At 43.2% G+C, this 16,192-nt stretch overlaps 1 protein-coding gene across 1 annotated transcript; it reads left to right on the top strand.

The window, feature by feature from the left end:
- The first annotated feature begins 959 nt into the window (after positions 1-959).
- Positions 960-6,206, top strand: ptges (prostaglandin E synthase). Its single transcript, XM_020458317.2, has 4 exons — positions 960-1,258; positions 1,403-1,485; positions 3,607-4,396; positions 4,483-6,206. The coding sequence occupies exons 1-3, from the start codon at positions 1,001-1,003 to the stop codon at positions 3,854-3,856; spliced, it is 591 nt and encodes a 196-aa protein (XP_020313906.1). The 5' UTR covers positions 960-1,000; the 3' UTR covers positions 3,857-4,396; positions 4,483-6,206.
- Positions 6,207-16,192: the final 9,986 nt, after the last annotated feature.

The raw sequence follows: 16,192 nt of genomic DNA, 5'->3' as shown, positions 1-16,192 counted from the left end.
CAGAACATAGGCCGTTCTTACAGTATTCTCCCTGTACACCAAGTCAGAACCATAGGATAAATAAAAGGGGCATATAAGCAGACAATGAAAGCTCTTAAAATATTTGATGATTACATTTTTCTAAAACAGGCTAAAGGCTACATGTGTACCACCAAATCAAAACAGTAGGCTAAGTTGTGAGGAGGAAAGGCACCAAATTATTAGGGTGAGGCACATGGGATACTAACAGCTTGCTACACAACATACACTTAGTATTACTTTGCTTGAATCACGGCGTAACTAGAGAACATTAAGGGGAAGTTGTTCTACAGCAGAGAGGAGCGCAGCTCTCATTCCTCAAACTCTCTTTGAAGCTCGGCGCGCACACCTCCTTTTGCACACGCTCCACACAACCTGCAGCATTTCAAACATCCCGAACGCAAGCATTCTGAAAATTCCATGCGAAAAGCCCTGTTCAAACATCCTACATCCTGATGTAACGCATGGTTAGGAGCAGTGATGTAAAGTACTTCAGTAAAAATATGTATAGCTGGTACTGACATGCGTCCTTTGTCCTGATCTTGATGCCCACATTTTTAGACAGGTGTCGACAATTAAAAGACGCATGATCCACTTGACCACCTCCGGAGGTAGTTAGGGACCCATTAATATATGGATATCAATCATGTGTAAACAGATCTGGTTGGTCAAACCATTTAAAAAATGTATAATGCAGGCCTAAATAATCACTGACAGGTAGTAGCATTGACTTATGGCATCAGTAATTGTCTTAAAATAAATGAATTCATATCATTGTTTTATAATATCAGTCAAACATATTGCAATGTGGAGGCGGTGGGCAGGTAATATACACATTTTAATAGAATGTGTAGATGTTACAAACCTGATTGGACCACATTGATCAGATCACAAAACCCACAAGGTGTATAACCGTGGCTAGAGGGAAACACAGAGAGAGAGAGAGAGAGAGAGAGAGAAGCACCAGACCAGCCCCTCCAAAATGTGCGTCAGTGAAAGTGTTGAGTCCTGGTGCTCCATCCCGCTCCATACTTTCCAGTTAGGCTCCATGAGCACGAACAACTCTCCAACCGCAGACGTCGATAACACAGCCGTACTTCACCTGGGAATTGGAAGACCATACCAAACAATCATGTTGGAGAACGAGGCTTTTTCCTGTTTTGTTTTCTATAGTGTTCTCCTGGTCATCAAGATGTACATCATAGCAATCATCACTGGACAAGTCAGGCTTCGTAAAAAGGTAAGATACTTCGCAGTTAACAGTTTATTAGGCTAGTTCGGTATTTGATCTATGGTTTGAATACATCTTAGTTACAAAAGTAAAGTACGGCGCTGTATTAACGTTGGTCAGGGTTTTTGTGAATGATCTCTCTCTCCTGTGAAGGCTTTCGCTAACCCAGAGGATGCGCAGAGACACGGCGGCGTCCAGTACTACAGAGAGGATCCGGACGTAGAACGGTGCCGAAGGTGAGAAGAGCGATTACTGTTCTCAGATTGTATTGTAGCCTAGCCCTAGCCTATTGACATTGGTGGTAGCAATAGAATGTTCAACAGTAGTGGAGACCGGGTTGGTTGTCACACTTTTTTGGTGTATTTCTCAGCACCGGTAACTTTCAATACTTGTGGGGACTCTTTATCCTCATGTCTTATTCCAACATGGAGTTATAAGCCATCAAACACACTCTGGGTTGGATGTCACACACAGTATGGGGTTGGTTGTCACAATGTTTGCAAGTAAGGTATTCCTCTTGTAACAGGAAATTAAGCAATATAGAAAACAGTCTTAGCAATAGCTTTTCTTTAATCAAACTATATTCCTAACAAAATTCAGCATTTTAATGCCTTGAGAATAACATGCCATTTTGAGTAAATATGTGTGTGTGTGCTGTTTGTGTGTGAGAGAGAGAGGCAATGAAGGGAGCTCTTTATAGCACCATCACAAAGAGAGTGGGATTTATTGTATACTGGCAGTGGCAATGTTGATAGTGACAACCAACCCCACATTCCATGTGACAACCAAACATGTAAATGGAGAATTTTACCTGGTGCTGGTTGAACTCTTTAGAAATCATTTGTGGCACTTTCATTTTTATTTCACAGACGTTTGTTATCCATCCTGGGGCCGGGGATATGGTTCAGTGTCTGTGTTGTTTAAACTAGACAGGAAATGATCCACGACTGCAGAAAAAAAATATTTTTCTAGTGAACACTGAAAACTTTCCCCTCTTTTCTCCCCTCACATGAGGCCCTTTCTGACTCGACTCATTGATGATGTAAAATATGATGAGCTGAGCAGGCATTCATGCACTGATGCGCAATACAATGGAATGCTCTGTGACTGGTATCAATTAGGTCCAATTAAGATTCTCCACGAACAGCATTAAATCCCCCTGTCGATCTCCATCCCCCCGCTGAAATTTTATTAGCATAATCAAAAAATCCCCATAACAATTCATCAGTTTAAGCTAGAGATATAACTTCCACATCTGTGGTGAAAAGTGACAGAGGTAGAGCGCTGCTTGTCAGACCATGAGACTTCTCACAAAATCATCTGTAGTGTCCGAACGGTTTTGCTTACAAACTATTATGACCCCTCTATGGAAAGAAGAGACTCTCAATGATGTTCTCCGTTGTGCTCTATGACCTCTACAAGTCTCAGGAGACTCGTCTGAAGTCGGTACAGCCCATCTGCCAACTTCTGTCAGTAGCGTCCCAACCGTTTGGGCTACACACACACTAATGTGACTCTGAGCAAAGGCGAGACTCTCACAAACATGTACACTGTACATGTTGGTTGTTTTGCTCAAGGACGTCCACAGTCCTCACAAGACTCGTCTGAAGATCCCCCAAATTAATAGCATTATATATGGAGACTGTTTAATGGCAAGAATATGGAGTTATCTTTATTATATCTCTCAGATATAGGACAGACACTTCAGAACAAACTTCCTTTTGATATTTTTTGGGGAGTGTCTGTTGTTCCATGTAGTGAATCTGTTATTCAATGTGTTTGTTTGGGCTAATAGCAGTAAGTACTGCTGGTAAAGGCCATGCATACATTGCGACGTTCTATAGGTCTATTTAGAGACAGAGACTGGAATCCATGAGAGGAATTTTCTCCTAAGTGATAGTCAGAAGAGAGGAAGTGATTCACTTAAAGAAAGAAACGTGAATAAACAAACCTGTGTGTTTGAACTCCCTTTGGTCATGGAGGCTTTTCCTTCTGTTACTCAGTAGGCTAAACTCCTCCCTTATGTTGGCTAATGGAGAAAGTTGCATGTGTGTGGAGTAATCACAGCGGAAGTGGGTTTTTGCACTGCTTGGGTCAGTGCCAGACGGCTGAGTCAGACGACCATACTGTAAGCTCCAGGAATGACCTTCTGATTCAAAACAGATGTGTGAGCATGGGGAGCTGTTGTGTGTATTCAAGTTATTCTTGTCAACTTGTTGAGTCAGTGCAAACAGCTTAGTTATTCATGTAAAATCCATACATCCATGATAATAAATATGACTTTATCCAATAATTTAATGGGAAAAAATATATACATCTAAAACATGAAATGTAATATTCTCTCTTGTGTGTTTCAGAGCTCACCGTAACGACATGGAGAATATCTTCCCTTTCCTGTTCCTGGGGGCTGTGTACTCCCTGATTGGCCCGTCGCTTGCCGTGGCCCGCGCTCACTTCCTGGTCTTCTTCCTGTTCCGCATGCTCCATACAGTGGCCTACCTGTGTGTCCTGCGGGCACCCACACGCTCCCTGGCCTATGTCGTCGCCCAAGTGCCCTGCGTCTCCATGGCCGTGCAGGTCCTCGCGGCGGTGGCCTCCTCGTGGTAGTTGTGGTTTTCTGGATCTATCTGTGACCGCTTCAATCTGAGACCTATCTCAGTCTGTGAGATCAGCGGTAGAGGATACTGCAAGAGATGCTTTTCATACAAGGGAAATCCTCAAGACTATATCGCTATCAATGCTACCATAGCAGTTTGTGTCTCTCGGCTGTAAGACAGTGTGTACTCTGAAAGTGTGTACTCTGAAATGAAGTCAGTGTTGTGCTCTAGCAAGCACATCCTCCTGCAGTACTGTATGTTTGCTATGCAATCTTGAAGTCAATTGCCTCCCTCTTGATAGTCCAGGGGACTCTACTCTCTGAAGATAAAGGTTTTAATTAGTTAACATTGAACCTTTTAACCAGTTCATTGTGTTGTCATGTTGTTTTTGTATACACAAGTTGTTGCTTGTTTCTGTCTTTTTTATTCTCTATTTCTTGTTATAAACTGGGTGGTTTGAGCTCTGAATACTGATTGGCTGACAGCTGTGTTATTTTTACTGCTCTAATTACGTTGGTAACCAGTTTCTAATATAAATAAGGCACCTCAGGTGTTTATGGTATATTACCAATATACCACGGCTAAGGGCTGTATCCAGGCACTCCGCGTTGCGTTGTGCGTAAGAACAGCCCTTAGCCGTGGTATATTGGCTCAATACCACACCCCCTCGGGCCTTATTGCTTAATTATACTTAACCCTGATTGGCTCCAGGGGTGCTGTACTACAATGGCTGACCCTGTAAAACAATACATTTCACTGCACCTATTTTATTCCACTGAGAGCTATTTTAGTACGGCATGTCTGGGATATAATGACCTTTTAGCTGAAACCAGCTTGATCCAGTCTTAGAGGTACAAATGAAGAGCAGGCATGTGCCATTCTAAGGAACTTTTCCAGTGTGGTGGTTCACTGTGTTCGTTTATCTAGCATTGGCCACCATGGCATCACATGATGGGGGATGATGACACAGAGACATCAGGTCTACCACACCTGTCGATGGGATACTGATGAGGCCAAGAGTTTTTCCTGATCACAGGATTTGACTACAGCCCATAGTTTTTCCTGGTCTGGTCCTGGACCTAGATAGGAGCTATGACTGCTGAATTGTCCATAATCATAACATATATTTTATCCTCCACCTCTGTGTTTCTTTAGCCTGGTTCTAGATCAAAATTGGCAAGACAGGATAGGGGTTTCTTCAGTATTGTCCATGTAGGGTAGCCTAGTGGTTAGAGCGTTGGACTAGTAACCGGAAGGTTACGAGCTGACAAAGTACAAATCTGTTGTTCTGCCCCTGAACAGGCAGTTAACCCATTGTTCCTAGGCCGTCATTGAAAATAAACATTTGTTCTTAACTGACTTGCCTAGTTAAATAAAGGTCAAATAAAATAAATAACCAATGGGTGGTTTGTTGATGAATGGTCCTCTACTGTGTTGTGTCTTCTACACTGCAGCCACTTGAGGCTTGCTAGAGCAGAAGTTGGCATTGTGAAACCTATGTGTGTCAACTGGGCGTCATTACTGGACAGTTATTGCACATTTCCAAGTTACTGCAACACAATTCCAAGTTACTACAACACATTTCCAAGTTACTGCAACACAATTCCAAGTTACTACAACACATTTCCAAGTTACTGCAACACAATTCCAAGTTACTGCAACACATTTCCAAAGTCTTTGTGTTTGACCTAATACAATGCTATTTCTCTGTAAATAAATTAACCACAGACTTTCAGCATGCTTCTAGAGAAGGTCGCTCAACATGTACTGCACTGACACAACTGACTGTTGTTCTTGTCTATTGATGTACTGTATTATGTAATTCTGTATTATGTTTCATGTTTTGTGTGGACCCCAGGAAGAGTAGCTGCTGTTTTTGCAACAGCTAATGGGGATCCTAATAAAATACCAAATACCCACTGGGCACAGACGTCAATTCAATGTCTATTCCACATTGGTTCAATGTAATTTCATAAAAATAATATGGAAACAATGTTAATTCAAGCAGTGTATGCCTAATGGGAAGCTACTGCCACACCTTTCCAAGTGACTGTTTCACAGTTCCAAGTGACTGTTTCACAGTTGCAAGTTACTGTTTCACAGTTCCAAGTGACTGTTTCACAGTTGCAAGTGACTGTTTCACAGTTCCAAGTGACTGTTTCACAGTTCCAAGTTACTGTATTTTTCCTAGTTACAGTTCCAAGTTACTGTATTTTTCCTAGTTACAGTTCCAAGTTACTGTATTACTTTATGTTTTACTCTGTTATTGAATATGCATTGAAAAGAATGGGCATCTTGTAGAATGTACAAATGGATGTGTATGGAGTGCAATGAGACAGTAAAGCGAGTTCTTTAATGAATTCACTTTGTCTTGCCTTGTTCTTTTATTGGGTGTTCAGTGGGGAAATTACATTCAATGTTAGTCTAAGGAATAATAGAGGTCTCAAGCTAAAGTCGATTTTGATGCTTAGATATGAAGAGTTTAGTACCAAAACACTATATCCACACATTTTTTACAATTGTGTTTTTTCATCAGAAATGATTGCTTACCGTTCTCAGATTTTTAATTCATAAATTTAAAATAAAAGCACATTTTATTTGTCACATGCGCCGAATACAACAGGTGTGGACCTTACAGTGAAATGCTTACTTTACAAGCCCTTTAACCAACAATGCTTTAAGAAGTGTTAAGAAAAATAAGTGTTAAGTAAAAAATAGATAAGTAAAAAAAAATGAAAATAAAAGTAACAAATAATTAAACAGTAGCAGTAAAATAACTATAGCGAGGCGATATACAGGTGGTACCAGTACAGAGTCAATGTGGAGGCGATATACAGGGGGTACCAGTACAGAGTCAATGTGGAGGCGATATACAGGTGGTACCAGTACAGAGTCAATGTGGAGGCGATATACAGGGGGTACCAGTACAGAGTCAATGTGGAGGCGATATACAGGGGGTACCAGTACAGAGTCAATGTGGAGGCTATATACAGGGGGTACCAGTACAGAGTCAATGTGGAGGCGATATACAGGGGGTACCAGTACAGAGTCAATGTGGAGGCGATATACAGGGGGTACCAGTACAGAGTCAATGTGGAGGCGATATACAGGGGGTACCAGTACAGAATCAATGTGGAGGCGATATACAGGGGGTACCAGTACAGAGTCAATGTGGAGGCGATATACAGGGGGTACCAATAGAGTCAATGTGGAGGCGATATACAGGGGGTACCAGTACAGAGTCAATGTGGAGGCGATATACAGGGGGTACCAGTACAGAGTCAATGTGGAGGCGATATACAGGGGGTACCAGTACAGAGTCAAAGTGGAGGCTATATACAGGGGGTACCAGTACAGAGTCAATGTGGAGGCGATATACAGGGGGTACCAGTACAGAGTCAATGTGGAGGCTATATACAGGGGGTACCAGTACAGAGTCAATGTGGAGGCGATATACAGGGGGTACCAGTAGAGTCAATGTGGAGGCGATATACAGGGGGTACCAGTACAGAGTCAATGTGGAGGCGATATACAGGGGGTACCAGTACAGAGTCAATGTGGAGGCGATATACAGGGGGTACCAGTACAGAGTCAATGTGGAGGCTATATACAGGGGGTACCAGTACAGAGTCAATGTGGAGGCGATATACAGGGGGTACCAGTACAGAGTCAATGTGGAGGCTATATACAGGGGGTACCAGTACAGAGTCAATGTGGAGGCGATATACAGGGGGTACCAGTACAGAGTCAATGTGGAGGCGATATACAGGGGGTACCAGTACAGAGTCAATGTGGAGGCGATATACAGGGGGTACCAGTACAGAGTCAATGTGGAGGCGATATACAGGGGGTACCAGTACAGAGTCAATGTGGAGGCGATATACAGGGGGTACCAGTACAGAGTCAATGTGGAGGCGATATACAGGGGGTACCAGTACAGAATCAATGTGGAGGCGATATACAGGGGGTACCAGTACAGAATCAATGTGGAGGCGATATACAGGGGGTACCAGTACAGAGTCAATGTGGAGGCGATATACAGGGGGTACCAGTACAGAGTCAATGTGGAGGCGATATACAGGGGGTACCAGTACAGAGTCAATGTGGAGGCGATATACAGGGGGTACCAGTACAGAATCAATGTGGAGGCGATATACAGGGGGTACCAGTACAGAGTCAATGTGGAGGCGATATACAGGGGGTACCAGTACAGAGTCAATGTGGAGGCGATATACAGGGGGTACCAGTACAGAATCAATGTGGAGGCGATATACAGGGGGTACCAGTACAGAGTCAATGTGGAGGCGATATACAGGGGGTACCAGTACAGAATCAATGTGGAGGCGATATACAGGGGGTACCAGTACAGAGTCAATGTGGAGGCGATATACAGGGGGTACCAGTACAGAGTCAATGTGGAGGCGATATACAGGGGGTACCAGTATAGAATCAATGTGGAGGCGATATACAGGGGGTACCAGTACAGAGTCAATGTGCGGGGGCACCAGTTAGTTGAGGTAATTGAGGTAATATGTACTTGTACAGTGGGTAGAGTTGAAGTGACCATGAATAGATAATAAACAGAGAGTAGCAGCAGTGTAAAAGAGGCATCTGGGTAGCCTTTTGATTAGCTGTTCAGGAGTCTTATGGCTTGGGGGTAGAAGCTGTTAATAACCTGTTATGGCTGCATCCCTTGTTCTCAATTTCTGCCTAAAGACATACCCTAATCCAACTGCCTGTAGCTCAGCCCCAGAGACAAGGATATGTATATTCTTGGTATCATTTGAATGGAAACAGTCTGAAGTTTGTGGAAATGTTAACTGAATGTAGGAGAATATAACACAGTAGATCTGGTGGAAGAAAAGAGAAAGAAAGAGCATACGTTTTCTGTTTTTTATTGTTGTAGTATCATCTTTCACATGTACTAGAATAGCCACACAGTCAGATAGGATGCTGGAGATCATTTTGATGGATAACATAAGAGGGCAACTGTAGGTGTGCAAAGTTTAATGTAGCTCACCCAGCAATGGGTGAGCTACATGACATTTAGCCTGAAGTCACCCACACAAGTTGCCCAAATGTACCCAAGTGGCCGAATTGGTGAAATGACCTATAACTATATACAACAGTGCAAATAACTATATACAACATATCAAAAATCAATTCTAACACACAAAAAAAAATGGAAGTCCTCTACACAATATTTTGCTGCCTGTGCCATGTCCCATAGCAGTCTCTTTCTGATGTAAAGCAGAGGCAAACTGAACAAGTGGTGCCGGTGATGGGGGACTTCATGCGACACAGAACACAACGACGCCTCCATGCTGTGCCCTTTTGGCCCTGAGGCACAGTCATGCCTGCAGTAATGACCTGTGGCATATGAACACTACTGGAGGTAGGAGTAGAGGGGGCAGAGGTAGAGCGGGCAGCTTGGCACCGGGGGCTTCCAGTCGGAGTCGCTATCACTGTGAAAGAAAACATTTAAAAAAAGATTTGTATTGTATGAGCCTTTTATCATCACATAAAATAAACAGATATGTATTGTATAGAGCAGAGGGAACAGTCACTAAGGTGAAGTGCTGTTCCATTCAACTCTGGCCATTGTTGTGGGCCTGCCCTCCCTCCAACAGCACCCAATGGCTATTTCATATGGAAAAGGAGAGGAGTAGCAGGCGCAGTGGCCATGTGTGTGTTTGCTGTTCTACTCCATTCCATTTTAATAAAAAATTGAAAATATATATATCTGACATGGTATATATATATATATATATATATATATATATATAAATATATACACACATACATATACACACACATACATATACACACCCAAAAAAACACACACACACACACACACACACACAAACACACACACACACACACACACACACACACACACACACACACACACACACGCAAACAAACCAACAAACAACCAATACACACACATGTTATGGGTCATACACATACATACACACACACACACACACACACACACACACACACACACACACACACACACACACACACACACACACACACACACACACACACACACACACACACACACTATAGCCAATGTGTACTTTACACATTTCATCACACATTTCATTGCAAATTGCAAAAATATATATATATATTTATATTTCATAAAACGGCATTAGCACCTACCCGTCCAGAAGTACGTCCTGTCCTTGCAGAAACAGCTCCTCAATGTTTGAATCATAACACTCAAAGATTCCTCAAACAAAAAAATCGGTCGCACTTTCCCGATCAGTCTCTTCTATAATCTGGTGCAAATCTGTATACTTAGACTTGGATTTCGCTTTTCCTGATTTATTCGCCATGATGTCTTTAATGAAATCGTTGAAAAAACACTTTCCAAAATATTACAAAACACTGCTGTGCATAACAAGCGTGACTACAACTACTCTGATGGTCAAGGCGAGAAAGTTCGAAAGTTCGTTACGCGTGCGATTACAAACAAGGGATGGTGGTCCAACTCATAACCATCACATACTGGCGTTTACCTCAGCTCATTGGCTATCTACCCAGCTAGATTTCAAGAAGATCAGTGGTCATTGGGCAGAAATACAGTCAATCAACGAAGCTTCGCTGATATTATTGGTGCGCAATGAAGTCATTGCTCGTTGTCTTCAAGTCAGTTCACTCTGGTCAATACTCCCCGCAAAAAAAACAATCAAGTTTGGCTGTGTTGCAAACATCCAGAGGTTTGCACTGAAACCAACTATGACTAGATAAACAATTGTTTACTATGTGTAATTACGTCGAATGCTCCGTAAAAAGTTGATAGAGATGTAATTCACGACACAAACGGTTTACAAAATGTTTCGTTTTAGGCTTTAAAAATGGATTTTATGAAAGAAAACGGCACTTCATTTGATCACTGGGTCCCTCAGGAAGAGAAATAAGAGCAAGATATCAGAATGTAAGTCATAATTTTACCTTCAGATGTGAATGTGTCAATACTGTCTTGGCGGAAAATGTTTTTTGTTGTTGATTGCTCTTCTCAAACAAAAGCATGGGATTTGTTCTCTGTAATAGCTATTTTAAATCTGAAAACAGAGTTTGATTACCAAGATTCTAATATTTTGAAGGATGTAAGACACTTGCATTTTCAAGAATGTTTAATGTTACAACGTTGTATTTTTTGTTGTCACTCTGAAATTGCCCCTGATGTTGATCCCTGTACGGGGAGCACAGCCATAAGAGGTTTTAAGAAGCCTTTTGGACCTACAGTAGACTTGGCGCTCCGTTACTGCTTGCCGTGCGGTATCAGAGAGAATAATCTACGACTAGGGTGGCTGGTGTCTTAGACAATTGGTATAGAGGTCCTGGATGGCATGAAGCTTGGCCCCGGTAATGTACTGGGCCGTACGCAGTTGCCATACCAGGCTGTGATGCAACCGATGGTGCAGCTGTAGAACCTTTTGAGGATCTGAGGACCCATGCCAAATCATTTCTGTGTCCTGAGGGGGAATAGGGTTTTGTCGTGCCCTCTTCATGACTGTCTTAGTGTGTTTGGACCATGATAGTTTGTTGGTGATGTGGACACCAAGGAACTTGAAGCTCTCATCCTGTTCCACTGCAGCCCCGTCGATGAGAATGGGGTCGTGCTCGGTCCTCCTTTTCATGTAGTCCACAATCATCTCCTTTGTCTAGATCACGTTGAGGGAGAGATTGTAGTCCTGGCACCACACGGCCAGGTCTCTGACCTCCTCCCTGTAGGCTGTCTCATCATTGTCGGTGATCAGGCCTACCACTGTTGTGTCATTGGCAAACTTGATGAAGGTGTTGGAGTCTTGCCTGGCCATGCAGTCATGAGTGCACAGGGTGTACAGGAGGGGACTGAGCACACACCCCTGAGGGGCCCCCGTGTTGAGGATCAGGAAGTCCAGGATCCAGTTGCAGAGGGAGTTGTTTAGTCCCAGGGTCCTTAGCTTAGTGATGAGCTTTGAGGGCACTATGGTGTTGAATGCTGAGCTGTAGTCAATGAATAGCGTTCTCACATTGGTGTTCCTTTTGTCCAGGTGGGAAAGGGCAGTGTTGAGAACAATAGAGATTGCATCATCCATGGATCTGTTGGGGCGGTATGCAAATTGGAGTGGGTCTAGGGTTTCCGGGATAATGGTGTTGATATGAGCCATGACCAGCCTTTCAAAACGCTTCATGGCTACAGATGTGAGTACTACGGGTCGGTAGTCATTTAGGCAGGTTACCTTAGTGTTCTTGGGCACAAGCTCTATGGTGATCTGCTTAAAACGTGTTTGTATTACTCACACCGGCTACGGAGAGGGTGATCATACAGTCGTCCGGAACAGCTGATGCTCTCATGCATGTTTTGGGCGCTCTCTAGGCCCGGGTCACCCACCATACCACCCCCATCAACCCCCATCAACCTACGATTTCAGGGAACCACAGCGAGACGATCCAATTCCTGCTAGTTGAATCTCCGCTCCAGCGACACAATCCCTCCATTGACTGGGCTACCGGTACCATTGTGGGCTGGAGCCCATCCTGCCACACTCATTGCCTGAAGTCAGCTCTGCCTGCCCCGGGATGTCTTCCTGGACTCTGGAAATTGCCCCGGACCTCTCTGGCAGCCCTGCAGAGTACCAGGACCTCCGGGAGGGGTTCAGTAAGGCCCGAGCCACTTTGCTTCTGCAGCACCGACCTGTATCCAAGAAGGTCAAGCCTGAGGCGCTGGCACTCTGCTATAGTGCCGCGGCTACACCCCCGGAAGCCAAGATCATTAGCCCCTCTGCTGTTCGTCCTCTGTTGCCCCGTACCCTCTGTATTTTTCCTACCTTTGCTGTGTCTAGAGTTAAAACCATGTCTTACTGCTCTTTGTCTCCCTCCCTTTGTACTGTCACACACTGATGTTTCACCTGTCCTTGTGCTTGTCTCCACCCCCCTCCAGGTGTCACCCATTTTCCCCATTCCCCACCTGTATTCTCTGTTTGTCTGTTGCCAGTTCATTTTGTTTTGTCAAGCCTACCAGCGTTTTTGCCTCTGTTCCTGTCTATTGATTGTTCCTGTTTTTCCTGTTTTTGACATCTGCCCGCCCTGACCCTGGGCCTGCCTGACTTCCTGTACCTTTTCCCCACTACTCTGAGTTACCAACCTCTGCCAGATCTGACCCTGAGCCTGCCTGCCATCCTGTACCTTTGCCTCTACTCTGAATTACCAACCTCTGCCAGACCTGACCCTGAGCCTGCCTGCCGTCCTGTACATTTGCCTCTACTCTGAATTACCAACCTCTGCCTGACCTGACCCTGAGCCTGCCTGCCGTCCTGTACCTTTGCCTCTACTCTGAATTACCAACCTCTGCCTGACCTGACCCTGAGCCTGCCTGCCGTCCTGTACCTTTGCCTCTACTCTGAATTACCAACCTCTGCCTGACCCTGGGCCTGCCTGCCGTCCTGTACCTTTGCCCCACTACTCTGGATTATCAACCCCTGCCAGCCTTGGCTTGTCGTTTGCCTGCCCCTATTGCTGTAATAAACATTGTTACTTCAACACAGTCTGCATTTGGGTCTTACCTGAAACGTGATAGTTAAGTATGTATATATTTATAATGTTGTACTTATATATATATATATATATGCGACAAATACAAAAATCCTGTCAGCGGCAGTCCTGTGGGCGAAAACTGCTTGTTGATGAGAGAGGTCAAAGGAGAATGACAAGAATTGTGCAAGCTAACAGGCGGGCCACAAACAGTTCTAGAGGAAAAGTGGGGTCCGACCAGGTACTAAATGGGTTTATCTAATAATCTGGCCACTGACTGTATATATAAATAATACAACCTTTTTTCCTAGTTTATATTTTACTGTATGCACTTTGAGATGATTATTTTATCATGAAAAGCGCTTTACAAATGTAATAGATGATTATTACTATTATTATTTGCTGGTTCCTCTCTCAGTGTTAGATGGTCCAGAGCTCCAGGCAGGGCGAAATTGCAGCATTCCTCTGTAGTTATGTAAGGTTCTGGGGCTGGACACTGTCCACATGAAGGGGCCTCTGGGCTTGAGAGGGGCACAGAGAGACAGGAAAGAGAGTGCGCTTTAACCAACACACATGAATGCTAACCAACACACATGAATGGGCTGTAGACTCATTCTCTCGCACTCATTCGAACACACCCTCACATTCACATGTGGATATGTGCCTGAGCTGTAACTTATGGACACTCATGTTTACATGCATTCTTGCACTTTGCCCTCCTTCTGTCTCATTCATGTCAACACACTTATAGACTCTCACTGTACTAGACAATTGCCAACACCCCCACTGTAAGGTACTCTAAATAAATATACATGTTTTGTATGGATGACTTTATCATCTGTGTCAAAGGTTTTATGATGATATAATGTCACTTTTGTTTATTCAAGGGGAATGCCCATGAAGGGGAATGCCCATGAAACCATCATCATGCGATGAATTTTTGCACAACAGAATGTCTAAATCATCACCACATCATAAACCCTACAGATGATGATGGAGGTGTATGGATTAACAGGTAATCCTGTCCATTGAATGGAATGGTTTTCAACATAAATCAGGATTTGGGTTCAATGTAAATAGATTTGTTAATGACTCGTGGTAGGTAGCAGGGGGCAAGTCCTGTCTTGTCTTGTCCCTCTCCATGAGTGTCTGCGTGGGCTGTAGGGTTGCCTGGTCGGGCGTGTTTGCTTCCTTAGGGCGGCGTGGAGAGAGAGAGAGGGAGAGAGAGAGAGAAACCTCCTCTCTGCTACAGTCTTTATGCCTGTCATCTCCTCACAGTGATGATCTCAGGGAGCTGGTATGTAGTGAGATCTCATGCAACCACAGACCACAAGACCACCATCCCACTAACAGCCCAACCCAAGATGCAGTCTCACAGACACACACACACAGACCATCTCCCACACTCTCATAAATGTAAGAGTAGATAGCCTAACCTAGAGAAATTAATTTATTAAACTTATAGAGTGTTATTCATTACAAAAATAATCTTAATTTGATACTATTGTTTACGAAATTGTGGTTGATTTATTTTCTGTCGTTTTTAAATCACTCCAAGCTGTTGTCAATTAAAATCCATGTTGTATGCCTCCACCCACTGGTCCATGCCCTGAACTGCACTTGTTGTCAGTCTGAAGAGGTGCAGCTGAAGCAAACAGTGAAGATTGTGCAGTTCTATGCTTGTATTGGGACGGCTGCATCAAAGACAAGGCAAGTGTTACACTAAGCAGGTTTGGTCTTTAGTTACACACTTTAGTGTCATCCCCTTTGACTTTGGCATCCGCACAATTCCCAGACTTTCACCCAACATGCTATGTAATAACACTGTTTCCTTGTCAGTAGCTACCTCAAATACCTTCTATCTTATTTCAGTAGACCACCTTTCAAGATTCACGTGGTGAGCTGTGTAACCTGTGTCAATGATAGAGATTGGGATAGATGTTCCTTGACTTTGCAAATCCAGTTTTCTATCAGTTTCAAAACTAAATACAAATGTAAAATCACAATCACACTTGCAAAATGCCTAGATAGCTACATTTTATCATTTCCATGTTAGCGGAGACTGCATTCACGGTAAACGCTGCATATGTTATGGTAAATGCTGCATATGTTATGGTAAACGATGCATATATTATGGTAAAAGCTGCATATATTACGGTAAACGCTGCATATATTATGGTAAACGCTGCATATATTACGGCAAACGCTGCATATGTTATGGTAAACGATGCATATATTATGGTAAAAAGCTGCATATATTACGGTAAACGCTGCATATATTATGGTAAACGCTGCATATATTACGGCAAACGCTGCATATGTTATGGTAAACGATGCATATATTATGGTAAAAGCTGCATATATTATGGTAAACGCTGCATATATTATGGTAAACGCTGCATATATTATGGTAAACGCTGCATATGTTATGGTAAACGCTGCATATATTATGGTAAACGCTGCATATATTACGGCAAACGCTGCATATGTTATGGTAAACACTGCATATATTATGGTAAAAGCTGCATATATTACGGTAAACGCTACATATATTATGGTAAACGCTGCATATATTACGGTAAACACTGCATATATTACGTTAAACGCTGCATATGTTGCGGTAAACGCTGCATATATTATGGTAAACGCTGCATATATTATGGTAAACACTGCATATATTATGGTAAACACTGCATATATTACGGTAAACGCTGCATATATTACGGTAAACACTGCATATATTATGGTAAACACTGCATATATTACGGTAAACGCTGCATATATTACAGTAAACGCTGCATATGTCGGCTCAATC

The sequence above is a fragment of the Oncorhynchus kisutch genome, linkage group LG23, assembly GCF_002021735.2.
Source record: "Oncorhynchus kisutch isolate 150728-3 linkage group LG23, Okis_V2, whole genome shotgun sequence".
In the NCBI taxonomy this organism is placed as follows: domain Eukaryota; kingdom Metazoa; phylum Chordata; class Actinopteri; order Salmoniformes; family Salmonidae; genus Oncorhynchus; species Oncorhynchus kisutch.
The sequence above is the reverse complement of the archived record's forward strand: the minus strand, read 5'-3'. Positions and strand labels throughout refer to the sequence as shown.

Excerpts from the sequence above, each read along its gene's own strand:
- ptges (XM_020458317.2), top strand. The coding sequence starts at position 1,001 with ATGTGCGTCAGTGAAAGTGTTGAGTCCTGGTGCTCCATCCCGCTCCAT. Across the intron at positions 1,259-1,402 it reads AAGTCAGGCTTCGTAAAAAG|GCTTTCGCTAACCCAGAGGA; the intron begins GTAAGATACTTC and ends TCTCCTGTGAAG. Across the intron at positions 1,486-3,606 it reads GACGTAGAACGGTGCCGAAG|AGCTCACCGTAACGACATGG; the intron begins GTGAGAAGAGCG and ends TGTGTGTTTCAG.